Source organism: Eptatretus burgeri, chromosome 4 (genome assembly GCF_056783735.1).
Source record: "Eptatretus burgeri isolate ZD-2024b chromosome 4, Ebu_testis_v1, whole genome shotgun sequence".
Lineage (NCBI taxonomy): Eukaryota > Metazoa > Chordata > Myxini > Myxiniformes > Myxinidae > Eptatretus > Eptatretus burgeri.
The window spans coordinates 80860209-80887903 of record NC_140964.1 but is presented as its reverse complement, the minus strand read 5'-3'; the positions used below and the strand labels follow the sequence as shown (position 1 = coordinate 80887903).

General features: G+C 47.5%; 2 protein-coding genes across 2 annotated transcripts; both read right to left on the bottom strand.

Annotated features, from left to right (window-relative positions):
* Nucleotides 1–49: 49 nt before the first annotated feature.
* On the bottom strand, nt 50–27695 carry MRM3 (mitochondrial rRNA methyltransferase 3). Its single transcript, XM_085878947.1, has 6 exons — nt 27219–27695; nt 9336–9580; nt 5505–5675; nt 5056–5215; nt 4802–4931; nt 50–595 (listed from the first exon to the last, which is right to left on the bottom strand). Exons 1-6 carry the CDS (start codon nt 27635–27637, stop codon nt 383–385), a joined length of 1338 nt encoding a protein of 445 aa, XP_085735073.1. The 5' UTR covers nt 27638–27695; the 3' UTR covers nt 50–382.
* LOC147028503 (uncharacterized) lies at nt 23327–27044 on the bottom strand. Its single transcript, XM_085878944.1, has 2 exons — nt 26465–27044; nt 23327–26424 (listed from the first exon to the last, which is right to left on the bottom strand). The coding sequence occupies exon 2, from the start codon at nt 24995–24997 to the stop codon at nt 23420–23422; it is 1578 nt and encodes a 525-aa protein (XP_085735070.1). The 5' UTR covers nt 24998–26424; nt 26465–27044; the 3' UTR covers nt 23327–23419.

Genomic DNA, 27695 nt, shown 5'->3' with positions numbered 1-27695 from the left:
GCTGAACCCGATTTAAATCTCAATTAATGGAAATAAATGACACAAACAATGACGGAACAATCACAATATATTCAATAAACCATTGGGAGAGTGAGTATACAGAGATAACTTTCAATGAGGTATTGGACTGACATGACAACTCAGAGATAGCATACTCACCCCACGGTTTGTCGACATTTGATCACCAGGAGACAATATTGTTGTCAATTTAACATTTGTAAAATTGAAAACAGGTACAGAATGGTCATTCAAAAGCCGTTGAGGCACAAAGGAAAAACGATCATTCAAACCTGTTGCAAAGGAATGGCGTACTTCCAAGAGCCATGAACCCGCCCTTCTCAGGGCACTACACCTGCCAATCGTCCTGGGTGCAATCCATGCTTTATGAATTTTCGGCACTTTGGTTCAGCAGCTGCCTCTGGGCTTCAAAAAGCAGTATACCAGTGGCGACAGCGGCATTAAGACTTTCCACATCTGCATCCATGGGCATGTACAACCTGCATCCGTTGGTCTTTTCCATCAATTGCAAAGCTTCTGGACTGATGCCATGCGTCTCCCCACCAATAATCAATGCTCCAGATCTGCATGCCCATGGCTCACAAAGGAAAAGCGAGGTTGGGTGGAGTTTAGGAAAATCAGTAAATAGCAGGAACCTGTCAAAATCATTATTTTAACATTGAAACATTACCTTTTAGTATACAAGTCGAGCAGAGCTGACAAAGCCCTGACCGCAGAGCGCTCAACAGCAATCCTCAATTTTGCCAATTTCCAGCAACTTCAGCATCACTCACAACAGCAAAATAATTTCCAGAGATAAATGAGGGGGGTCTTCATTATATAACCACATTGGCCAAATTACATGCAAATAGATTTCCTTTTCATTGCCATTTTGTCGATCAGCTTTCTATTTAGCTCGAGTACAGTAACACTCCATCTCCATATGAAGTCAGGGTGGCACGGGAAAACATTTTGTACACAATCAAATACACACAAAACTCCCAAATCGAGAGATCACAAAATTGCCGAGTTGTTCATAAATGTCATCCAGCAGAGCACAATAATGGCTGAAGAAATTACAATGATTCCACTACAAGGAAGCAACAATGTCTCTTGGATATCGCATCCATATCATTACAACATATATATATATATATATATATATATATATATATATATATATATATATATATATATATTTTAATAATACAACCACAATACATCACAACCTGTTGAACACCATTTACGCATGCACAGAGTGAGAAACTCTCCCATGAAACTCAGTCTCCTGCAAAACTTACAGTCTGCCATAAAATCTCTGTCGTGGATTGGAAGGCATGACAAAATGCGTAATTTATAAAGGAAAAGGGCCCAGAACAGTCTTCTGATGCTTTCATTGAGGTTTACAGGGGGTCATACCGGTTATTGAAAAGAGAATTCTAAAGCCACCTTTCCATGTACCGTATGCGTGCTTTTGTTCAAGCAAGTCGTGCAGTAGCTCCTTATGTAAATAGATGTGATCATGGGACCCCATATTATCATCTACTTATTACACATACGCAGGGTAAGGGGGAGGAAATTGTAAATGCCAACATTGATAAAATGAACAGAAGGGAGGAGGATAGTCATGGAGTTATCTCTTTATTGTGTACCCATAGCTTGGTAGCGAATTGAGGAAAAGAAGAGAATGTATGACGATTGCAGAAAGAAAGGAGCTGAGTGGGGTTTGGGAGAGAATGGAAGGAAGATTGAGATGATAGAGTATGGGGAAAGAATGGAAGGGAATGAGCAGAGAAAGGAAAGTGGGAAAAGAAAAATGCTGCCATGTTGGTATAGAAAATAAATAAATGACTCCAAAAGTGAACGACAATGGGGTAGCAGAATGTCGGAGTGGAGAAACAAGGGACAGGAATATTGGGCAGGATATTGAGGGAACTAAGGAAGAGTGAGATACGAGATATGTCGTTCAGTGGGGCGGAGGTCCGCGCCCCATGTAGACACCCAAAAAATAATTTACTGGATGCTGACATCATTGGCAACCAGATCGGGACAATCGAATTAAACAATTTAAAAAAGCAAGCATTAAAACAAAAAGAAAAACATATTTGGATGGAATCCCCAAAAAACAACCAAATAAGGTGGGAAGGAATGACGGTAGGGATGGCTCAACAATACAACACCACAATCCTTTTACGGAATGCCATCACGACATACTTTAACATTTTTCCATCTCAATCCCACAACAATTAAAATACACAATTACACCAGCCCACACTATAAATCTACAACCACCTCCAACTTAGACGTCTTCATACAATTGTTACTATCACCAACTCTGCCAAAAATGTCAAAGCATGTCGTGATGGCATTCCATAAAAGGATTGTGGTGTTGTATTGTTGAGCCATCCCTACCTTATCATTCCTTCCCACCTTGTTTGGTTGTTTTTTGGGGATTCCATCCTGCCATGGTTATTCCATTTTTATCTCCAACACCAAAGTTGGACGGAGGTTATGTTTTCACCCGTCGATCTTTGTCAATCGCCTACAGGTCACATTTTTACTCCTCCCACCTTTACGAAACTTAACCACCTGGAAGAGGTAGTGGCAAGCTGGAAGCCTATTGTTTTTGAGGTCAAAGGTCAATTTTCAATCAATCAACTACATATATATCTATATATAAACAAAGGTGGATGGCAAACTCTCGTTAAGGTGAAGCATTGGTTGACCCATGTGAGTATGTCTCATTACGTACTGTTTGAACGCGAGTTAGACTGTGAGTACGTCTATTAATTACTTATTATTGGACCATGGCAACGTCCATTAATTTCAGACTATTGAAACATACATTTTAGACATTCAGACCTTTAAAGCCCTTTGACCTTTTAGACCCTTTTGAGCAATTGACCATATTTATCTTCTTTAGACCTCATAGATCTCTGACACTCCTGAAAACCTTTACACCCTAAACACTACTTTGGACCCCTTGTTTGGTTTTCTGTCTGTGAGCAGGATATCTCAAAAATTTGTGGACGGATTTAGACAAAATTTGGTGAACAGGTTGGTGTATGACAAGGACGAATTGTTTTGATTTTGGGGAAGATCTGGATCTGGATCGAAAATTTTAAAGAGATTCTCCACCATTGAGTGATAGGGCCAAAAAACGATATACAACATGATATTTACAAAAGTTGTAGATGGATTATGACAAAAGTTGGTGGATGAGTTGAGTAAGTGACAAGAACAAGCCGATTAAATTTTAGTTAAGCTCCAGATGCAGATCAATGGAATGCAAAAACATAAACTGTTCAGCTTGGCAGAGGTATGCGCTCCACCGAGTGCTGTTCTAGTTTTTAAATGTTTTTTTTCTGACTTCTTAGATATGCATGGTGAGGAGGGGGATGAGAATGGGGACCAAATTGAGAAAATTAAAACTGATAAAGGTGGGGGAGATAAGGCGAAGGAGAGGGGTATACATACATACATACATACATACATACATACATACATTGGGGGCATGCGCAACAGCAAGTCACTGCTTTCTGCCGGTACTCCAGGAGCCTCGGTCTGGCCATCCCCCAGGCAGATGCCTGGCCCATCCCTATCTCTTAGGGATAGGACATTCCAGGCACCCACCCGAAGTGGCCGCCTCAATTTTACCCAAGGAGACCGGATACAGTGCCACTGCAGGTCAAAGCAAGAATTTATCATTTCTTCAGAGTGGTGGAAACAATTTGCCTCCACTTCGTGAAAGATCCCGTCGGGATCTTTGAAGCCCACCTATTAATTCTAGCACATGGGACACCCAGTTTACTATCCGTCTGAGAACGGCACACACATTGATGCCTCACCCCAACAAAACACTAGGATGACAGTTTATAGCTGGGTTGGGATTCAAACCCAGGCTAGACATGTCAGAGGGTATGTATACCTCTGGGCTATTCTGCCATCCCATTAAAAAACTAGAGGGGGAGCACTCGGGAGAGTGCAAAACCTCCGCCACCAATACTGCTGGGTCACTCAAGTGAACCTTACATCTTATTCATTAAATATGATGTCAACAGTGCTGACAGAGTTATAGTTCTTTTCTCCAACTGTTTGGGGGGGGGGGGCAGGTGGTTGGAAATCACTTAAAACATGTAAAAATGCAAAAAAAAAAAAATCGAAATTTTGTTGAAAAAAGTTGCAAAAATTTTTTTTCTCTTACAATTTTTTTTTGGGGGGGGGGGTTGGAAATCACTTAAAACATGTAGAAATGCAAAAAAAAAATATTTTGGGGGGGGGGGTAACAATTTTTTTGGGGGGGGTTGGAAATCACTAAAAACATGTAAAAGTGCAAAAAATAATTTTTTTTTCTCAAACAATTTCTTTTTGGGGGGGGGGGGGTTGGAAATCACTTAAAACATGTAGAAATGCAAAAAAAAAAAAATTTCTCTAACAATTTTTTTTTTTGGGGGGGGGGGGGGAGACCAAGTCCAAAATTGAATGGCATGATCCTTGGACCATACCTAACCCCCCACCAAGTTTCGTCGAAATCCGTCATACTGTTAACAAACAAACAAACAGAAATGGGTGAAAACAGTAACCTCCATCCATCTTCGAAGATGGCGGAGGTTAAAAAACAATTGAAGGTTCTCTCCTGTTGTAGCAATATATGAATGCAATTATCGGTTTGGTTTCACAGTAAGCACAAGTTCAGATCCAGTGAAGCAAATATGAAATGTCAGGTTCCGAGAGAACACTATATGGGATAATAAACCATCGGCATTCTACATCATTCTCGTCACAGAAGGTGCTGAGTAATCACCTGGTGGTACATTTTTCTGTTAAGAAACAATGTATTGGGCTCGCTCTCATCTGTGTCATCACCACTCTGACCATCAGAGGAGTTGTTAAGATTTTCTGAGATTGCGAGCACTCGATCTGAACCTCTGAGCCTGATCACAAAAACAAACAAAAAAAAAACAACAGCATGGTAAGGCAGTGACAGTCATTCAGGCCTCAAGGAAGTCCAACATTTAGTTTCAAAAAGTCAAACCTTACACCTTAAGAACACCTCACCCTTGTTCTCCAACAACAGTGGTATCTGCCACGTGGACGACTGAGAGTGGGGAAAGTGCAACGGCCACTTCTGGCCAGGTCAAGCTCTGGCGCAAGAAAATGCGAAAGTGCGCCCCGGCGCCTGCTCGCAGAACCTTTGTTTCCCAAGCATCAGCACATCCTGTACAGAGTGTAGGGACACACGCATGGAGATCAATCAGAGTGGACAACTGACAAATTGTTTTGGACACCAGCAAGAGCAACAAGTCACGAACATTCATCAGAAGGAGTTTGTCAATAACTGACGAGTTGGGTTGATTTTGGAAAACTTTAGAAAACCCACACAGAACGGTGCACAGTTTTCCAAGTGGCAGAACTGGATGCAATCATAATGTACCGATTACATGAGCAAACAGCAGCAATGAGCTGTTACCTGTGTCATAAAGGTATCGCATGTACAAACGTCTCACCTTTGGTAAGCAAAACCTGCGAACAACCAGCAGCAGCTGCCGTACGGATGATAGAGCCCAAGTTACCCGGGTCACGGATGTTATCACACACCAGGCTGAGACCCATCCTGTTATCCTGGCAACGCTGGCGAAGTCGCTCCACACTCAAACGTTTGGGGAGTTTGACAATCCCTGCAAAATGGAAAGTTTCTTTACATGCATGATCATCGAATGACCACATAACAGGATTCTCCGGTATTGGGAGAATTTGAGTTGGTGGGTGGAGGAGTTGGGATTGTTCGAGCTTCGAAGTGGAACAGCGGGGACAAATACCGACAAGACGGATCAAATCCGAGAAATGCGATTTTAGAATTGGCCCTGTGCTTCGATTGTGAAATACCTCCTCCTGTTGTGCATCTTTAGTTCAGTTACAACGAACGTTTGAAAACACTAGTCTCATTATAACGAGCCACGACATTTGCAGCAAACAAAAGTACAACAATAGTTTTTCATTTTCAATTCAAAATGAGTCAGAATTCCTTTTCAAATCTTTAACTGAACCAAATGAGTCAATAGTAGAATAGACTCTCATCGTATCGAGCTTCTGCCAATAACACTCTCGATGTGTACAGAAAACGAGTGGTGAGCCTCTGTCTTTTCCATCTGGGTGACTCGTCTCATGACGCTGAGCCCCAGGATCAAATCTTTTACCGTGTTTAATCGTCTGCCGATACCAATATCTTTCATGTCATGCAAAATACAAGCTTTTTCTACATCCCAAATATCCTTTCCAGACTCACAATTATAAAGCACATAAAACTACTACAAACCTAGGTGTGACCATGAAATGTTGAAACGTGTACCGAGTAGAGAAGACGACATGCCACGAATACTTGAGGACCTTGCAGACATCTCCTATAAGGATAACTGTCAAATAGCTGTATTCCAAACGGTTGTTGCGAATTTGCCCGTCCGGCGTGTGATCGGCCGCTTGACTCGAATGGCGGCCGCTTCGCCCACCGAACGTGCAATTCAGTCGTGACCCTCCGGGAACTACCGCCAGGAGCCAGTCACGGGTGGGGGTTTAACCTCACCACAACTCAGTCCGCATTCTACCCGTGCGAAATAGGGTCCGATCGCCGAATGGTCGATTTACCTAAGTACCCGCGCGGATAGCGTACCGAGGAGTTGTACCACGCCACAGGTCGACTCCGGACACGAACCGCTTAAGCGGCTCATTCCGTACTACAGGGATAACCGAGCGTAGTTATCGTCGACCTTGACGGTTCAGATTAGTTACCGGGTGTTTTAAACCCACTATTAATCCCTTACGTGATGCAAGATGGAGATTCAAACAAAGGAAAGGACGCAGCGAAACGGGGAACAATTGGACAAGCAAACTTTTATTTCACACACACAAGCACGTATATTACAGTCAAGCCAGGAATCACAATAAAAGCAAGGACACAATGCAGAGCTACAACCGAATATAATTATTACACAGGGACACTTAAACAATTCTACTTGATGGACTGGCGCCACACATACGTTTACACAGAACCCAAAAGAAATGGAAGTCGAGACTTCCCTTAGTGTGTAGGAGTCCTTCTCTCGTGACTGCAACTCCGAGCTCCTCCGGCGTGGTCCGCGAGCTCGTGCCTCGCGCTGCACGTGTGGTCCGCTCGAATGCACGGACGGGGTTTTGGGGAACGGACGGGGTTTTCCGGCGCTATCTCCGCGCTCGCTCACGGGATTCCAGGGCTCGCGCGAGGATTGAGGGCTCGGCAGGAGCAACAAGCTCACGACCCGAACGAGAAGACGAACACGAACCCTCCTCGTCCGCCCCTTTTGTAGCGCGGGGCTCCGCCCTTCGCACCGCCCGGTTTCTGGCTCCACCTCCCTTCTAGAAGCTTCCCAAAAAGGGGCGTGCCCTCTCGTTCCCCCCTGCCCGCACCGTGCAGGGGATGAAGAAAGTCAGTTTTGGCTCGGGGCCAAGGAATTATTCCCCCAAAATCAGGCCCCCACCTTTTTTCACCTTTGACCTCCAGCTCAAATCGCACCTCCCCCATGCCAAAGCACGGGAAAAGCAGGAGGGAAAATCCCACAGGTGTTGTTGGTTTTCTTCCCCACGCGCCGTACGACGAGGGAAGGAAGAGTCGGGCGGGAGATGCCCTTTCGCACCCCGGCCGGCGCTGCCACTCCGCCCCTCCCATCCATCCCGCGGAGATCGTGACCGCACGGTGCTCGTCGAATGGCGAGTGGCGAAGATGGGGTAGCGTAGTTGTGGAAGGTGGCGTCGTGGTGTGAATGGCATGATTGTTGGCGTCGTGTAGTGAATGGCGTGATCGTTGAGATGTTGGTTGTGGCGATGTTCGTTGTTGTTCTTGCACCAAATTAATGACAGCAAAAGAAAAACGACTTACTGAAGAATCACAGCCCGAATGGATCAAATATATTCCCTCTATACAACGGGTTTGGGCTAACGACACATGAACATACTGATATATTTCACCTGAGGACCCTTTATGGTGTAATGCGAATTTCCACAACCGTAACATGGTCATAAAGTATGGCCAAAGGGAATTACAGATTGCCAGAGATCTAGTGCTTCACTGTGGTTGTGAGGTCAATATTAGTGTGAAGTTTAACACGACGAAGGGCGTGTCATAGGCCCATGACCTGAAAGGCTCACAACTCCAAGAATAAATCTGTATTCATCACCTCCAAACCATAACTGTAACACCATCAACATTCTCTTGCAGACATCACCCACGTAACAGAAAATCGGTCAAAGAATGGTCCATGGTCATTTCCATCAACGTGTCCAGAAGGTGTGTAGCAGGTGAGCAGCTGCTCCATAACATCAGATATAATTAAACAATTTTACAAGACTGGTCAAAGGAGATGCTTGGCAAGACCTTCAAATAAGGACAGCATGTTCTCGACTCAACCGAGTTCAAGTTTCATCAATCCATAACTGCAGGTCACACTTGGTGTGGTAGAAGATCCAACGGAGACGTTATACCTCGATTTGTTGAGCCCACAGTCAAGTATGGAGGCAACGATGTTTGTGGCATGGGTAGCCCTATTTGGCATCTGGGAAAGACAGATGTGGTGTTTGAGATGAAGAGTTCAATGCTGTCAGGTCCAAGGACATTTTGAAGACATCTACTGTTATACTGACAAAACACGCCGATATGACATTCATATTCCTCAGAATGGTGGAACTACATGTCACACATCTCATGTGACCACAGTCTTAAACTATAACGACACTTGGCGGAGCGTATACCTCCACCAGGCTGAACAGTTCACGCTTTGTATCCCAATAACAGGCCGGATCCGGATCTGGAGCCGAAACCAAAATCGAATCGGTTTGTTCTTGTCACCCACCCAACTCATCCACCAAGTTTTGTCACAACTTTTTGATATATATATATACATATATATATATATATATATATATATATATATATATATATATATATATATATATATATATATATATATATATATATATATCTTTTTAGCCCAATAACTCAATGTTGAAGAATCACTTGAAAAATTATCGGGTCCAGATCAAGATCCCGATCTTCATCAAAATCGAATTTATTCGTCCTTATCGCACACCCAACCTGTCCACCGAGTTACGTCCAAATCAGTCAATAACTTTTTGAGATATCCTGTTCACAGACAGACAGAGAGACAGACAGACAGACAGACAGACAGACAGGGGTGAAAACATTCTCCGTCCACCTTCTGTGGCGGAGGTAACAAAGGAATGAGGAAATGACCCAAGACAAGGACACAATAAAAATAACTTTGGAATTGGGCTGTACAACCTCGACATACCAATGATCCCCTGAGAGGCAACCACATCTGACCAGCGTTGCAGCTGCGCACTCCGCATGCGGTTAAACACAGCTGGAGGCAAGTCGGTCAATGGGAGCCCATCAAGGGCTGATGGCTCCGTGTAGAACAGGGACTCAAGTGTGGCACCAGCTTGCAAAGCATCGGCCACTAAGCGGCGGCCTTCCAACACCACGCAACCACTTTTGTCCCGCTTCGTGCGTGATCGTGTCAACATCATGAGCCACCTGCCAGCACATTTGAAACATATCAAGACCCACATATCAGTTGATCAGACCTTCACCATCTACATGTCAACTGCAAACAAATAAATTGAATATTGCACCAAACTTGTATGTCAGGACATAGAATAAACAAGGTCCAAACAATTTATCAGACAGTTCCACATTCCTTATTGTCAATAATGTAACAAACAGCACAGGAGAGTAGGAACTGCGAGAAGTAGAGCAAGAGAGGTATTGCACTTGGTGTTTGGAAACACATACAGGCTACAATACGTACCGAGACTTGTCTCGCTGCTCCTTCATTGGACCAGAATTAAAATTCTGGAATGAGTACCATACAGATAAACCATCTCCAAAGGATGACAGTGGTGCAAAGAGATGACCCACCACCAGGTTATTCGGCCCAACCTGGGACCACCACCAAATGCCACCTTTAAGCACTGCTGGCCACATCCCTCAAAATGAATAAAAATAAAAGGAAGCTCCAACGGCACTCGGTAGATCGTATACCTCCACCAGGCTGAACAGTTTACATCCCACTGATATCGACCACAGCTGGATCCGGACTTGAATCAAAATCGAATCGGCTTGTTCTTGTGACCGAACCAACTCATCCACCAAGTTTTGTCACAACTCCTCCACAACTTTTTTTTAATATCATGCTACATATCATTTTTGGCCCTATCCCTCAATTATGAAGAATCACTTTTTTTAAATATTGTAGTATCAGGATTCAGACCTTCACCAAAATCGAATCCATTGGTCCTTGTCACACACCCAACCTGTCCGCCTAGTTTCGCCCGAATCTGTCCACAACTTTTTTGAGATATCCTGCTCACAGACAAACAAACAGGGGTGCATACATAACCTCCGTCCACCTTCGGTGGTGCAGGTCATAAAGCCACGATGACATTTTAAAGATGATTTGACCCATTTGTTGTTCCTCTGTGACCACTTAGTTTACAATGCTGGGATCCTCAGTTTAAATCCCACAAGCTGTTGCTTTATCCAATTGTTAGTAAAACAGTAATTCTTACAAGTGGAAGTGCAATGATGTTTGATGATGAAGTGCCCTTTGCATGTTTGTGCTCATGTAAATACTGTCATTATCTGCACATTGTACATTGTGAATGAGTTTGCGTGTGTCAGTTTACAGCAGATGTAGATTAGGATTGAACATGTCCAACGGATCTAGATCCCCTTCCTCCCCACTTCCTGTCAATTCAATGTAAGATTATCCTGCATTGCCCTGTAAGCAAACACTAGTCCTTGCAAGGAGGGAGTACGCAGAGTGATAAGATTCATTTGTTATATTGGGAAAGGTGTGCTTCGATCCGTCCATTTAATAGCGGAAGGCGATTGGGGGTGGAAGCAGAGCCAAGGAAGAGACTGAAGTTGGACCAGAAGTGCAGTTCAGAGGGACGGGCATGGTTCAGTCCAGTGGCACTGGGTTGGAGTCTTGGGGTGACCCCAAGACCCTGTGAAGTGGTGCACCGAGAGCCGACTCCTACTCAACCACACGAACACGCAAGTTCCACAGCCACCGACCGGGAAGTGGTTTTCAATTCATTTATCTCTGCAATTTGGATTTCTGATTTTGCTTCTTCCTCTGTTCACTTTGCTTTCCTTTGTTGTAGCAAGTCCTGTGTGGAGAGGAGGTGAGGATGAAGTTTGTTGTTGGGAGGGATTTTGGAAGAGGGGGGGGGGGAGGAGGACTTGGTGGATTCGATTTCAAGAACAAGCAGATTCGATTTTAGTTCAGGTCCGAATCCAGTTCCAGCCTATCAGTGGATACAAAAGGTAAATTTTTCATCCTGGTGGAGGTACGTGCTCTACCGAGTGCACCTCCAGTTGGTACTGTATTCATAAACTGGGAGAATATCTGAGCAGCTCTCAAACAAGCTTTTTCAATGTTCCTCCATCCATCCATCCAACCATCCATAGTCATTCCTGACAGACTCAGCTCAATTCATAGTGCTGTGGCCATTCCCCATAAGGGCTCTAAAAAGCAGTGTAACCCTTCCCCAAGGTAGAACAAACCACAACCATAATTTTTTGGTTTATTGGGATGTCTGAAGTAGGAAATGGATGGTTGTGAAAAAATATCTTGGGGATAGCATGTATTTTGGTCACGATTTGTGTTAGTAGTCTCCAATAATTTGGCGAATGTTGCGAAGTCACGAAAATGACTGTTAAACCTGAAATTTTCAACCGATTTGCACAAATAAGGTGTCATTTTGTAGGAAATCTGAAAGGGCAGTACATACTTAAGTTGTAACAGTATTGTTTTGCCTAAAAAAAATATATAAGAGTGTGTATGTGTCAAATCCAATTCCAAGGAACATGTTTTTAGTCCCTGTTATTTTACCATTCCTTCTTCGTCTTTGTAGGGCAGAGAAACTTTCATCATTGAATGCAGTACAAGAAAAGCATAATGGATGGTGAACCTCCTGATAAGAAACCTCGTTTGAACACTAAACAATGTATATTGTGCTTCAAATCCCTTACAAGAGGAGGTGCTGTTGTCAAGAATCCACCCCAAGATGGCCTTAGGACTATCATGAATGTTTGTAAGAAACGCAAAGATGATGTCTATGAATTATTTTCACCCTTAGAAGACCAAATTCTCTCCAGCGAGATTCATGTGAGCTTCCACAAACTTTGCCACGCAAAATATCCAAGTTCCTCAAACAATTACATGTATGATGATGCCGCAGGTCCATCTACACGTAGTCCCTCATTGCGGCACAGCAGTAGATCACATTCCTCCAATTTCAATATCCGTACTCAATGTTTTGTTTGTGGCAAAGGAGACAAGAAATCAGAAAAATTGACTCCAATTACAACTGGAAGTGGTAAATCCACCAGACAGAGAGTTCTGGAAGCAGCTGCCAAACGAAATGATGAAGAGATTCATACTCGAATGCTTACACATTCAGACCTCTTTGCCTTTGATGCAAAGTATCATCGGAGTTGTTACGGACATTATATCAGTGATCGCAACATTGAAGCAGCGTGTTCGAAGGCAGCCACATCTGACAAAGAACAGACTCGTCACGAGAAAGCATTCCACGTTGTTCAGAATGAGCTTGAGAAATCAGTGCTATCCCAAAAATTGACTGTGACAAGTCTGTGTCTCTGTCTGTCTCTGTCTGTCTCTGTCTGTCTCTGTCTCTCTCCTAAAAGAAAAGTATGTCCAAACTTTGGTTGACATAGGGGTGACTGATGCACAACAATATTCGTCCTGGAAGTTAAAGACAAAGCTAAAAAATTATTATGGAAACAGACTAATCTCCGTGCAACGCCGTGGACAATCAGACTTGGTCTGTTCAGGAAACATGACAATTGGTGATGCATTCCAACAAGCATCACACATGGAAACTGATGAAGACATTGAGTTTTCTGATTTACATTCAGCAAAAGATCAGCTTGATGAATATCAGATCTTGCATATGGCAGCAGCAATCCTGAGAAGCCATATGAGTAATATAACTGACAGTGACAACTACATATCTAGTTTTGATCTGGAGCTAGAGGAGTGTGGGAAATTTGTGCCAGATTGTCTGTATGATTTTCTATCATGGTGTGTGAGCAAACAAGCATTTGACTCTGTGTCTTGCTTTGCCAATGGTGACTCTCAAACTTGGGAGCTGAAGATCATTGCTATATGCCAAAATATCGTAGCTCAGAGTCGGCGAATACGGACACCAATAAGTCTTGGTTTAGGAATCTCTGTGCATCATTTGTTTGGGAGTAAGAAACTGGTTGATCATCTTCGTGACTTGGGCTACTCTGTGTCCTACGACGAAGTATGGAGGTTTCTTAAGTCAGTTGCACTTGACCAAAAAGGGACAGACGTGTACATTCCAAGTGGACTTCAAAGTGTGAATGACCTTATTATGGTGGATGCTGCCATTGATAATTTTGACCAAAATGAAGAGACCCTTGACGGCAAATCCACAACCCATGCTATGGCTGCAGTCCTGTACAAGCGCTGCCCAATAGATGCTTCAAAATGTCAAGTAAAACGAGTCAAGGAAAAGTCACTCTCTTCTGCCGATGCACTAACACTCAATGATGACATACGAAGGTAACAATATGTATTTCATCCATAAACATCCAGCAGTGTGTTGCTGGGGGTGCTAAATTTACATCATTTTGCTTGGTTATTATAACAATAGAGTGACATAATCTTAGAATGTGTTAGTGCAATGCTTTTCTTAATGCCATTTAACCAAGTAGTGCAAGGTGTTGGTTTCTCCACCAATGTATTTATCATTTCATGTGGTAATGAATGTAATGCTTTCCTAACATCTCGTGATCTTGTAGAACATGGTGGTGGGTTGCATGCTTGTCTTTACTGTTTTTAGGTATGTAAAACCTGCACGCAGACCTGAGCCATCAGAGGCCCACGTAACAGTTACCGATGTTCGCCGGAATGCGGACAGTTACAGAGAAGCAAATCAGGAAGACCTCCTATGGCAACTAGCTCGTCTACAGGAAAGAGATGCAGAACAGTCAATACCAGCCTGGACTGGGTTTAGCTCCATCATCTGTGAGAATACCATGCCAGTGACTACTGTTAGATACATGCCCTTCCTAAGAGCTCCTCCATCAGACCTCTCAACCATTTACACTATCTTATGCAAACTCATTGATGTATCTGAACATATTGGACAAAAATCACATCTTGGTAACTGCTGATATGGATAAATATAGCAAGGCACAGGAGATCCTATGGAACAAACCAGCATACTTAGATGGAAAGGTGACAATGCGTGTTGGTGGGATGCATACAACAATGGCTTTACTTGCTAGTTTCAGCAAACTGTTTGGTGATGGTGGTCTTATGGCTTTACTAACCGAGTCATCTGTGTATGCTGAGGCAACAGCAAGACAAATGTTGCAGGGTACACAAGTATCACGTGGCATACGGGGCATCAAAATTGTGTATGAGGCACTCTTCCAAACTTTCTTCAGTTCAATGGTTATGTGGTTAGAACAATCTGGTCGATCGCTTCGCAATGCTGACACTGAAGAGAAGTTCTTTGATCTACAAACATGCATGTGGTGTCAAAGACAATGCAGTTGCAATTGATATTGCCAGAGAACTGATGAACAGTCAGTTGCCAGAGGTTGCAGAAGTTATTGCAGAATTCTTAGCTGTTGGTAGAGAAGAATCAGCTGCCACGTTAACATATTGGGCTGATTTTATGGAGGGTGCTGAAGTCTTGTTGCGTCGATTCATAGCAGAGAAGGATGGCTTGATGGAACTTCATTTAAATGCGATGTGTGAAGCAATTGTTTGGTTTGGGGCTGCAGGCAGGCACAATTATGCAAAGTATGTCCCGACGTATGTGGCAGATATGAAACGTCTTGAGGTGAAACATCCACACGTCTATCGGCATATGTGTGAAGGTGGCCTAGTCGTCAGAAGGTCTGACATGTACCGATTTAATGCTGTCAGCACCGACCAAGCACAAGAGCAGACAATTAACCGAGAAGGCAAAAGCGAAGGTTGCATTATTGGCCTTACACTTTGGAAGGGAGCGATGACCTGTTGGTTGATGACCAGACATATCACAAGCGAATATGCCAATGCCTTTCAAGTGCTATGCCATGATAAGACGGAGAGAAAGAGAACACAGGAGGAACTGGGAAAGAGCCGGAAAAGCAAGGGATGAATCTGATGTGCAGAATGTGGTTAATGTGATTACCAACAGTCAGAACCCATTTGATATAGAGACTGTGCCTTCAGAACTGGTAAACATCATCACAGGTCAGGTTGCGTCCCCAGAAGTAGCCAAGAGTCCCACTGGATTTCTTGACGAGGGTCGTCAAAAGCACACAGAGTTCATGGAAAAGAGGCTGGCACCAGTATCTAAATCTGTTTCATTCTGGGAGCCAGAAACAGGAAAGAAGATTGTGACCTTTGCAGACATGAAGAAGTCCATTAACATAGATAAGGACACCAAGAAGTTGATGATTGATTCAGAAGTGTTATTTAGAAGGCTTCTGGCTGTGTCAAAACAGCAAAATGTGAACATGGAAACAGTCTTACAGCATGAGCTTGCAGTCATCCCACCTGCCTTGTTCTAAGATGATGGCAACATGAGGAAGTGTGTTAAAGCAGATCTCACCAGTAAACTGGAATCAACAACAGAGGAAATCCTTGAGCTTCCACCATTTGATGGTCAAGGGATTTGTATATATGATGGGATGGCACTTCTCCAAGGGATACATGAAACACAGTTCAACACTTTCAGGGATATTGCACAGCTTATCTTACACAAAATTGTTGCCCTGCTCAATAATTCATGGAACATCAAATCTGTAGTCCTTGTGTTTGATCGTTATTATGTCCACCATTGTGTCAAATATCAAGAAAGACAACGCAGAGGTGGCACTTCTGCAGTTGCAAGTCATGTAATTGCTCCAGACAGAGTTGTGCCACATTACAGGAATTTCCTAAAGAATTCTGCTAACAAGGCAAACCTTGCAGCATTCATATCACAGTCATTACTAGATGACCCACCTGGACTGATCAATGGCCAGAGTATAACTCTTGCAGGTGGATTTCCAGAAGCTGAGACAGTTGTAATATAACCATTGACTCAAATGGTAAAAGAAATCTTCTCCGGCTCTTCAGCACACAAGAAGAAGCAGACACTCGGATGCTTCTTCGTGCCGTTGACCGAGCATCATCTCATGAAAGGCTGATAGTGAAGTCAGATGATACAGATGTCCTAGTCTTGCTGGTTTACTATTTAAATGAAGGCAAACTGCCAAAGTTAACATACATGCATTCTGGACACACTGGACAAACAACAAATAGGGAAAGATTTATACCGGTTCATAGTATCTGTCAAAATGTAGGAGAAAATGTAGTACGTGCCTGACCATCTGCACACGCCCTTACTGGGTGTGATAGCACCAGTAGTCTCTACAAGATTGGCAAGTTGATAGCCTTCAGTAAGCTAGTTCAATACGCAGAGGATCTTCCTGCTCTGAGCACAACTCCTGATTTGACAGAAAACCTACAGGATGCTCGTCGGTACACATTAGCATTGTATGGAAACAAAAAGAAATCCAATCGCAACTTATGTACAACCTTAGATGAGTTACGGTATGAATTTGCTTGCAAGAGTGACAAACCTGCATCAGCATTTCCTCCAACTGAGGATGCTTTCCTTCAACATGTGTTGCGTGCCAAGTACCAGTTAACTATATGGATGCAATGTGAAGTTTCAAAACCACAACAGTTGAGCCCAATTGGTAATGGCTGGAGATGGGATGAGGACACATCTTCCATGCAACCTGTTTACTATGTGAAAGAGGCTGCACCCATTGAAGTCCGAGACATAACTCGCAAGTACTGTATGGATGCTGAATGCAAGACTTCACAGAAGTGCCACTGTTTGGCATTAGGATTGCCTTGCACTGACTTCTGTTCATGTCTCGGTATGGAATGTGACAACAAACGTGAAGCCCCTGTTGCTGCAGATGAGTGACTTGGACAGTGATGATCTTGATTAAATCTCTTTGTGAATTTCATATTCAGGACCATTTTATACAGAATGTTTTGTTAAATATATTTGCGAGATTCAGTGTAAAAGCAAAAAATATTAGATTACAACAAAATGTAAGATAGCATTTTAGAATAAAATTAGTGAGTAAAATCACGTTTTTTTCAGTTTTGAAAACTTAAAGATTCAGATTTAGCAACTGAGATCATCTGAAAGCAACATACTCTTGATTCTGTACAAAATGACATTTTAATTATGAAGATTGGTTGATAATTGACGATTTAAGTCATTTTTATGATTTTCCGAAACGCACAAAAATTTCAGGCACTATCTATCTATAATTCCAGCTGTGTGTGTGTGTGTGTGTGTGTGTGTGTGTGTGTGTGTGTGTGTGTGTGTGTGTGTGTGTGTGTGTGTGTGTGTGTGTGTGTGTGTGTGTGTGTGTGTGTGTGTGTCTGCGACCGCCCGTCCGATCTGATTGAAACTTGCCAGGAATATTGCCGGGGCCCCGCGGATGTGCCTTTTCGAGGTTTGATGTTAATCGGACGAGCAGTTCCCAAGTTACAGCCATTTATCTGTCAACCAATGACAAGACACGGTGCTATGACATCACGAATGACGTCACAATTAATGTTTATTTATTTATTTTTGCACGATTGACGGTCCGATCTGATTGAAACTTGCCAGGAATATTGCCGGGGTCCCGCGGATGTGCCTTTTCGAGGTTTGATATTAATCGGACGAGCGGTTCCCAAGTTACGGCCATTTATCTGTCGACCAATATCTGCGAGAGAGGGGGACGGGAGAGGGGGGATGAGAGTGGGGGCGCGAGAGGAGGGGGAGACAGGAAGGGCGAGACTAGGGGCGAGACTAGGGGGCGAGACTAGGGGGCGAGACTAGGGGGCGAGACTAGGGGGCGAGACTAGGGGCGAGACTAGGGGGCGAGACTAGGGGGGCGAGACTAGGGGGCGAGACTAGGGGGGCGAGACTAGGGGGCGAGACTAGGGGGCGAGACTAGGGGGCGAGACTAGGGGGCGAGACTAGGGGCGAGACTAGGGGGCGAGACTAGGGGGGCGAGACTAGGGGGCGAGAGAGGGGGCGAGAGAGGGGGCGAGAGAGGGGGGCGAGAGAGGGGGCGAGAGAGGGGGCGAGAGAGGGGGCGAGAGAGGGGGGCGAGAGAGGGGGCGAGAGAGGGGGCGAGAGAGGGGGGCGAGAGAGGGGGCGAGAGAGGGGGCGAGAGAGGGGGCGAGAGAGGGGGCGAGAGAGGGGGGCGAGAGAGGGGGGCGAGAGAGGGGGGCGAGAGAGGGGGGCGAGAGAGGGGGGCGAGAGAGGGCTGCACATACTGGCACTCACCTTCGGGTACGCACCTACAGGCCCGCACTAGTAATTACAAATTCCACCAAAAATACATGCTATCCCCAATATATTTTTTTCACAACCATCCATTTCCTACTTCAGACATCCTAATAAACCAAAAAAATATGGTTGTGCATTGTTCTACCCTGGGGAGGGGTTACCTATTTTTTTCCAGCCATGCCACAGCAATATCACTCCTTCACCACTCCCTCCCCTTCACTCAATTTACATTCCCCTCCAACCTACATTCACATGATGTATGTATATATGTATATATGTATATATGTATATATGTATATATATATATATATGTATATATATGTATATATATATATATATATATATATATATATATATATATATATATATATATATGTATATGTATATATATTGTTGCGGATTTCGCGCCCGCCGGCGTGCGACGGCCACGTAACTCGAATCGCGGCACGTCGCCCACCGGACGGACAATCCAGTCGTGACCCTCTCGGACTAACGCCGGGAACCAGTCACGGGTGGACCTTTCGGTCTCACCGCGATCGAGCCAATCAGCCCCCGCGTGGGATAGGGTTGCTCGCCAAATTCGAACTACCTAAGTACCCACGCGGAGGGTAGACCGGGCGATCGCACCTCGCCGCAGGTCGACTTCGGACACGGGCTACTTAAGCGACCCGTTCCGTACTATCAGAATAACCGAGCGGTGTTATCGTCGACCTCGACGGTTCGATTAATTATCGGGCGTATTCAGCCCACTACCAACCCTTTACGTGAAGCAAGATGGGGGTTCAATGGGGAAAAAGACGAAGCGAAGCGGGAGAACAGTTCAACAATAAAGCACGTTTATTCTCGGCACACGGGAAGCACACAAATACAATTCCACCAAATGCACACAAAAAAAGAAAACACAATTCCATTTACACAAAAAGCAAACATAAAAGTGAAAACACAGTGCAGAGCTAATTCCGACTACCGAGCACACGGCAACACTTATACAATTCTACTTCACAGACGGCGCCGACAACACATACCCAAAACCAAGGAAAAGAAATACCCTCAAGAATGAGGTAGGCCTGGGGCCGAGACCTGGTCGGGCCTACCCGTCTGGTGATGAGACGCGGAGCGGCGATGGCCCCGCAACCCGCGGGCCTCGTGGACAGTGCCTGGCAGGGGGTGGGAACGGGGCCCCCTTGGTCGCACTATCTCAGCGCGGGGGGAAACAGGAGGGGGGTTGCTGATGCTCGGGGCATAGAGGATCTTTATTATGTGCGACGAGCGTCTCCACCTCGGCCAGGTCGCGCTGCCGGCCTCCCTCGGGCGCGCAGCTCCTTGCACGACGCGAGCACCCTTCGTCCGACTCGCCGCCTCTCCACAGCTCGTCCCCTCCGTTCCGACTTTTAACGCACACGACGAGCAGCTCCACCGCCCGCGAAGTCTTGACTCTCTGTTCCGACTCCTTCGCCTCGTTCCGACCTTTACTACTTGTTCCGACTCCTTCCTTCCTCGTTCCGACTTTTACGACTGACGAACACCGTCCTTTTATCCCCCCGTAACTTCGCCTTTGACCCCCTCCCTTTGACCTTTCACCTCGCTCCCCATTGGCCCGAGAAAAAGTGGGCGTGAAGGCTTTTTGATCCACAAATTTGCATATATCGATCGCCCTGGGGGCGGGCCAGTCGCCCCTCGCTCACCGATTGGACGGCAAAAAGTGGGCGTGTGTCGTTTTGGATCCGTTTTTGAAGCAGAAAATCCGTGATTTTGTACACGCTGTTCAACGTGCGCCCTACACGAGTCCAGCATCGGTGCCCATGAGTGGCGCGAGACGACGGCGATGCGATGGTGGCGAGTTGTGACGGTAAAGGTCGTGGCGGTTGTGGTGAAGCGGTGGTTGTGGTCGGTGGTTGTTGTTGTGGTTGTGATGGTGGCGATTGGTCCAAAATAAAGATAGTAAAAGAAAAACGGCTATCCTGAAGAGTCGCAGCACGTATAAATGACATGTATTCCCACTAGACAACGGGTTTGGGCCTAACTACACATGCACTTACCGAGATACCTCACCTAAGGGACCTGAATGGTGGTTTGCGAATTTGGTAACCACAACACTACCCCCTTCCCTTTTTACAGACTCGTCCCGAGTCGTCAAATTTTCGTGTGCCATCATGTGTAGTTTTCCCCTAGTACATTTTACCTACGGATCCCTGAGTGCGACATTCATGGTATTCGTGTCCCCAAAATAAATAACCTGAGGGCTGCGTAACTACCTAAACAAACTCACTCACACGGACGACTTAAATAAAATTGCCGGCGCTAAGACAGACATGCCGGGGGGGCGCACTCATATTTACAGTACATCTTACCTTAACTTACAAATCTTACACTAAACCATGGCCCAGGATCATTGAACTCTGCAAAAGAAAGCAGTTAGCAGGGAGCCAGGCTGCCCACATGCAGTCTCTGACTCAAACAATGCAGGTGACAGGGAACGTGGCTGGCTGCTCACACGCAGTCCAAGGCCTTCCCTTTTGAGCTGAACGCAGTGAACCACAACGGTGCATGGGCCGCACAAACGTAGTCTCCGTGCCAGCTCAAGTGGCACACGCAATGAGCACAACGAATGGATGCATGAACACAAACACGGTGCACGGGCCGCCACTGCAGGCCCGTGTTGTAGCTGCCAACAGGGCAGTTCTCGCAGCTTGCAAACTGTTGCCTTGCGGATCCTGGCGCACATGGAAATGAACAGGGGGGGCAAAGCAAAATTGAACGGGGCTGGTGAACGTGGGCAGTGGGCATGGCATGGCAAAGGTGATCAGGCAAACACAGCCCGCAGAAGAAGGCCGCTGCAGGCAAACATAGCGGGCAGATGAACTGGCCGGCACAGGCCTTGAAGTACCACAGCTGCAGACGAAGTGGCCGGCACAGGCCTTGCAGCAACACAACAGCTGCCGATCAAGTGGGCCGGCACAGGCCTTGAAGTAACACAGCCAGCAGATGAAGCTGGCCAGCCTTTGCCGTTCAGTGGAGGTTGGTGGAGGGAGTGCGGTGGTGCTGGCCACTTGGAAGGCGGGCTCGGACCTACCTACCTGTCTCCCTCCCAACCTATCGCCTTTGCCTGTCACTGTACATACCCACTCCCTTAATTTGTGAAAAACCAATTTAGCCCCCTTAATTTTTTTGTTGTTTTTATTTTTACTCCCCCACTATAAATCGTCCCCTAACCCCCTTTATCGTCCTTGTTCGGCTAACCTATCCTGTCACCGAGCCTACTCCCAACCCCTACGTTCCCTTCCCGGAGGGGAATAAGGGAGAGCTAACGTCCTGTGTCGAGGCCCAACGAAGCCTCAGAATGGCCTCCCCAGAGTTCGGCGATCTAACCCAAAGTGGGTCCAGCGGCCCACAACGACAGCGAGGGGATGGATGGTGCGGAGGGGTACATCTCCTAATCTACCCTATCCATTTAACTGCTAAACTACCCCGGGGCTTTCAACAAGCGCCTCTCGCTTAAACTATTGGTTCTATAAACCCAGATTCCCGTCGCCTGTGTTGGTGTCCTTACAATTTCGGGCCTCGCCCCCAATTTTCTCTCCGTGCCCTCACACGGTCTCCTGGCTGGGACACGTGGCTCCTTTTGGCAGGCACGACCCTCTGCCGAATCTCCCGCTATGGCACCCCCGGGCACTACACTGCCTCCGAGCCTACCAGCTCCCTAACACCGGGCAGTGCCCCCATGGCACCTCCCCTGAAACGCACACGTGGCAGGCCGCCCTCCCGGGCCCCTTTCCGAGGGTCACCCGTGCCCACTGCACTGCCCACGCGGCTAATGGCGCCCCGGGCCCCCGCACCAAGCAGGCGCACCCGTGCCCACTACTCTATCCCGGCCCCCCATGGGCCCTTGGCCTACCGCGGCCGACTAGCCTGGTGCCCGGGGTACCCACTCAGCGATACTCACCTTTCGCAGCCACGCTCCCAAGCCCGTCAACAGGGCTCCTGCACCCCTCCAAATGGGTCTCGAGCCTACTTTCCCACCAACAACAAAACGACCTCCATTTTTCAATTTGACTAACCCAGCTAACTCACTCTACACTGACCCCGGGGTCCCTTGGGTGGGAGTCACTCCTCCCCCCAATCACTCATCGCACCATGCATTCCCCATTCACTCCACACACACAGACCCGCTGGCCTCACTCACTCACCATGTACTCACCTCACAACTCACCAACTCTTCAACACACACACCGCTGAATTCTGCCATCCTTCTAACTACCTCCCCTAACTAACTCGTGCTCCCACGTCGTCCCTTAAACTACAGCACGTTCCCTTTTAACCTACGTAGCTAAGCTACGTCCCCTCTACACATTCAAAGTCTGTCTCTGTCTCCTAAATAATCCCATTTTATTTCCCAACCTAAATCTGGCTACAATCCCTCTAACTAATCCATTCCACGGACTCCATGAGGACTTACCCCTGCCCCATGAAGTCGGTCTAGCTAAGCTAACCCTTCCCCCTAACTCGTTTCCATCCTGTGCCCCTGGTAAGGGGGTCTTTCACCCCTTTCCCAGGAATCCTGTACACCCGAAAGTGAGGCTTGCTTTTTTTTTTTTTTTTTTTTTCCCATGCGCAGCACCTGCGCGGCAACTCAGAGCTCGCGCACTTTGCACCTGCCCGTGACGTCATGCAGCTGCACGTGTTCCTCGTCCCTCCTTGGACGGGACCATCCGGCAGAGATACCCCTCCTGCCGGATTCCAACCCCACGTGCAGCCATGACGTCACCGTGCGCATATAAAAAAAAAAACACAAGCCACACGTCTCGAGGGGTTCCCCACGCGAACACATGTGCTTTGCCCGTTGGAGCTTAACACACACGATCGCGTGGAGAACCCATCCGGTCCAAATCCATTTACCTGCCTAAACTTTGTCCGTCCGCGGGATCGGCAAATCCACCGCGTGCGTTTCCGGACCGGGACTTCACTCTCGCAAGCGAGCACGTGGTGGTCTCGTGCGTTGCACAGCACGAACCGCGTGCTCACTGCTGGGTGAACCCGGCACGGTCCGCGAAACAACTACAGCCGCTACTCGGCTTTCGTTTCTCCCATGTCGCCGTCTCCGTCTCCATTCCACCCACGCATACCTGCGTGTTACGACGCACACAGTCCACACCATCACATTCACACGGGGAGACGCGGCTGCGTGCTCCCGCATGCCAACCGACATCTCCCTCTCATACCGCTCTCTCACACACACGGTCTCCCTGGCACACAGCGACCTTGCACACGGCCGTTCACTCACGCGTGCCTCACTACTCACACAAACCATACTACTCACACGTGGTGCTGCATTCACTCGCGCGGGGGCACTCACCCGCGGTGCCTCACCCACACACGTGAGGGCACTCAACCGCTGTGCCTCATCCACACACCGTGCCTCACTCATACACGCGGGGGCACTTAACCGCGGTGCCTCATCCACACACGTGGGGGCACTCACCCGCGGTGCCTCATCCACACACGGCGTGCTGGGAAGCACGTACTCCGGCACCATCGCCACCACACCACTCACACACGGGGTCGCTTCCACACACGGGGTCGCTTCTACACACGGTGCCGCACTCACACCTTGCACCACACACACAGGGACAACCACACTGGGGATTCGTGTCCCCACAAGGGTCTCCGGGGCCTCTATACCCCCCAAGCTCTCCGTGCACCCGTCCACAGCACTCGTCCCCTCAACCTCGCAAAACACGACCGAACTCACCTGGTCGTGACTCGCCTCAAGGGGGCATACTCCCTCCCCTTGTTCCTGGAGGAGGTCATCCAGCTGCTCGCACCGGGTCCCAACACGCTCCGCGAGCTCACCCCCATTATCCTCCACTACCTCCGTGTGTGTGTGTGCGTCACTTACCCCGTCCTCACCGTGCAGTCTCTCCTCTGTCGTTCCCTTCCCGGCTACCGTCACTGCCAACTCTTCACCCTTTACCTCCCTTGTCTCAACTATTATTATTTCCTTTGTCGTCACCTCGTGTCTCGTCTCACACGTTTTGGTCTCCCCATTTAATTTTTCCCTTTCGGTCATCGTCACGACCCTCGCCCAACACGTTCCACGAATTATTTTTTCACCCGCCTCCACCGCGGGCCTGTCAGCCGTTGCACCCCCACCCAGCTCGTTTGCTCCCACACGTGAAGTCGCCATTCCCAGCTCCCTGGTCACGGCCTTCATGCCCGCCTGCAGGCATCGGCCCATGTTCTGCGTCTCACCCCGCAGCTCTTTCATTTCTTCTTTCATGTTTGCTTCCATTCCGTTTATTTGCTTGTTCATTTCGTTTTTCATTTCATTTGTATTTGTATCCATCTTCTCGTTCATGCCTTTCATTTCGTTTTTCATTTCATTTGTGTTTGCATCCATTTTTTCGATCATTTTCGCATTCATCTTTTCGTTCATTGCCGCCAGCATGGCGCATAGCTGGGCCATGTTGGATGCACTCAGCTGAGCCGTTTCGGCAAGGGTTGGGGAAGGGTCTTGGTGGAGAGGGGGGGGAGGTGTCATACACCGCGGCCGCTGCCGCACCCACCTCGGGCCCTGGGTTCAGTTGGGCGAGTCCGTGTTCCTGCACAATCAACATTTCCTGCTCGGGGATTCCATCCTGGACCATGGACTCTACATTATTACACATATACATTTCTAATACCCCCGGCTCCCGCTCGCCTTGAGACGCCATCTTGCTTCTCGTGAAGGGTTAATTTGCTCGCTCGTAATTTGGAGGGAATCGGGGGTCGCTTCTCTCACCCCTGGACCGATTCCCGTGAATTTAGCCGGAGACAGGAGAGCCTGTTGTCCCGCTCTCCGATACCAGTGCCTCGAGGAGGGCGATGGATTTGTATCCCACTCCTGACACCAGTGTTGCGGATTTCGCGCCCGCCGGCGTGCGACGGCCACGTAACTCGAATCGCGGCACGTCGCCCACCGGACGGACAATCCAGTCGTGACCCTCTCGGACTAACGCCGGGAACCAGTCACGGGTGGACCTTTCGGTCTCACCGCGATCGAGCCAATCAGCCCCCGCGTGGGATAGGGTTGCTCGCCAAATTCGAACTACCTAAGTACCCACGCGGAGGGTAGACCGGGCGATCGCACCTCGCCGCAGGTCGACTTCGGACACGGGCTACTTAAGCGACCCGTTCCGTACTATCAGAATAACCGAGCGGTGTTATCGTCGACCTCGACGGTTCGATTAATTATCGGGCGTATTCAGCCCACTACCAACCCTTTACGTGAAGCAAGATGGGGGTTCAATGGGGAAAAAGACGAAGCGAAGCGGGAGAACAGTTCAACAATAAAGCACGTTTATTCTCGGCACACGGGAAGCACACAAATACAATTCCACCAAATGCACACAAAAAAGAAAACACAATTCCATTTACACAAAAAGCAAACATAAAAGTGAAAACACAGTGCAGAGCTAATTCCGACTACCGAGCACACGGCAACACTTATACAATTCTACTTCACAGACGGCGCCGACAACACATACCCAAAACCAAGGAAAAGAAATACCCTCAAGAATGAGGTAGGCCTGGGGCCGAGACCTGGTCGGGCCTACCCGTCTGGTGATGAGACGCGGAGCGGCGATGGCCCCGCAACCCGCGGGCCTCGTGGACAGTGCCTGGCAGGGGGTGGGAACGGGGCCCCCTTGGTCGCACTATCTCAGCGCGGGGGGAAACAGGAGGGGGGTTGCTGATGCTCGGGGCAGAGAGGATCTTTATTATGTGCGACGAGCGTCTCCACCTCGGCCAGGTCGCGCTGCCGGCCTCCCTCGGGCGCGCAGCTCCTTGCACGACGCGAGCACCCTTCGTCCGACTCGCCGCCTCTCCACAGCTCGTCCCCTCCGTTCCGACTTTTAACGCACACGACGAGCAGCTCCACCGCCCGCGAAGTCTTGACTCTCTGTTCCGACTCCTTCGCCTCGTTCCGACCTTTACTACTTGTTCTGACTCCTTCCTTCCTCGTTCCGACTTTTACTACCCCTTTGACTGACGAACACCGTCCTTTTATCCCCCCGTAACTTCGCCTTTGACCCCCTCCCTTTGACCTTTCAACTCGCTCCCCATTGGCCCGAGAAAAAGTGGGCGTGAAGGCTTTTTGATCCACAAATTTGCATATATCGATCGCCCTGGGGGCGGGGCCAATTCGCCCCTCGCTCACCGATTGGACGGCAAAAAGTGGGCGTGTGTCGTTTTGGATCCGTTTTTGAAGCAGAAAATCCGTGATTTTGTACACGCTGTTCAACGTGCGCCCGACACGAGTCCAGCATCGGTGCCCATGAGTGGCGCGAGACGACGGCGATGCGATGGTGGCGAGTTGTGACGGTAAAGGTCGTGGCGGTTGTGGTGAAGCGGTGGTTGTGGTCGGTGGTTGTTGTTGTGGTTGTGATGGTGGCGATTGGTCCAAAATAAAGATAGTAAAAGAAAAACGGCTATCCTGAAGAGTCGCAGCACGTATAAATGACATGTATTCCCACTAGACAACGGGTTTGGGCCTAACTACACATGCACTTACCGAGATACCTCACCTAAGGGACCTGAATGGTGGTTTGCGAATTTGGTAACCACAACAATATGTATATATATATATATATATATATATATATATATATATATATATATATATATATATATATATATATATATATATACATATACATATACATATACATATATACATACATACATACATATACATATAAATAAATATATTTACTTTTCCTCACCCCAAACGCTTCTCTGGAGAGGAGGCGAAGTTGAACAAAGGATCCCTTCCCTCTCCCGCGCTGCTTGCTTGAGTCTCCATGCCGACCACGTGTCCCCAATCCACCGCACGCCCCTTCCCTTGAGCCAGTCTCGCGCTTGAACTCTGGCGTGACGTTTGCTTCGACCCGCCTCTAACTCCGCCCCCAAATGCATCCTTCACTCCTCCCTCAACGTCGCCGCGTCTCGGCGGTTCCGTTTTCATCACCGTTTCTGTGACGCCCTTGCTCGGCCAATGTATCTTAACCGGGCACCGGCGGAGAGCACGCACACCGCGTACGGACACGTGATGTATCGGTTGGCTCACTTTGTGAAGTACGAGCGGCAGGAGTAAGGACGGAAGGGTACCATTTACCAAAGAAAGACACAAACTCCACGCCATTGCTGCGTGAGCTCGCACTGATACAGTTTGCTAAAGGAAGTTCCTGTACAGTGGTCCC

Bases quoted from the DNA above. Each gene is read 5' to 3' on its own strand.
- LOC147028503 (XM_085878944.1), bottom strand. From the start codon at position 24,997: ATGACACCTCCCCCCCCTCTCCACCAAGACCCTTCCCCAACCCTTGCC.
- MRM3 (XM_085878947.1), bottom strand. From the start codon at position 27,637: ATGGCGTGGAGTTTGTGTCTTTCTTTGGTAAATGGTACCCTTCCGTCC. The intron at 5,216-5,504 runs GTGAGACGTTTG...CACTCTGTACAG, and splicing joins GCAGGTTTTGCTTACCAAAG to GATGTGCTGATGCTTGGGAA. The intron at 4,932-5,055 runs GTGAGGTGTTCT...TTTTGTGATCAG, and splicing joins ACTGTTGTTGGAGAACAAGG to GCTCAGAGGTTCAGATCGAG.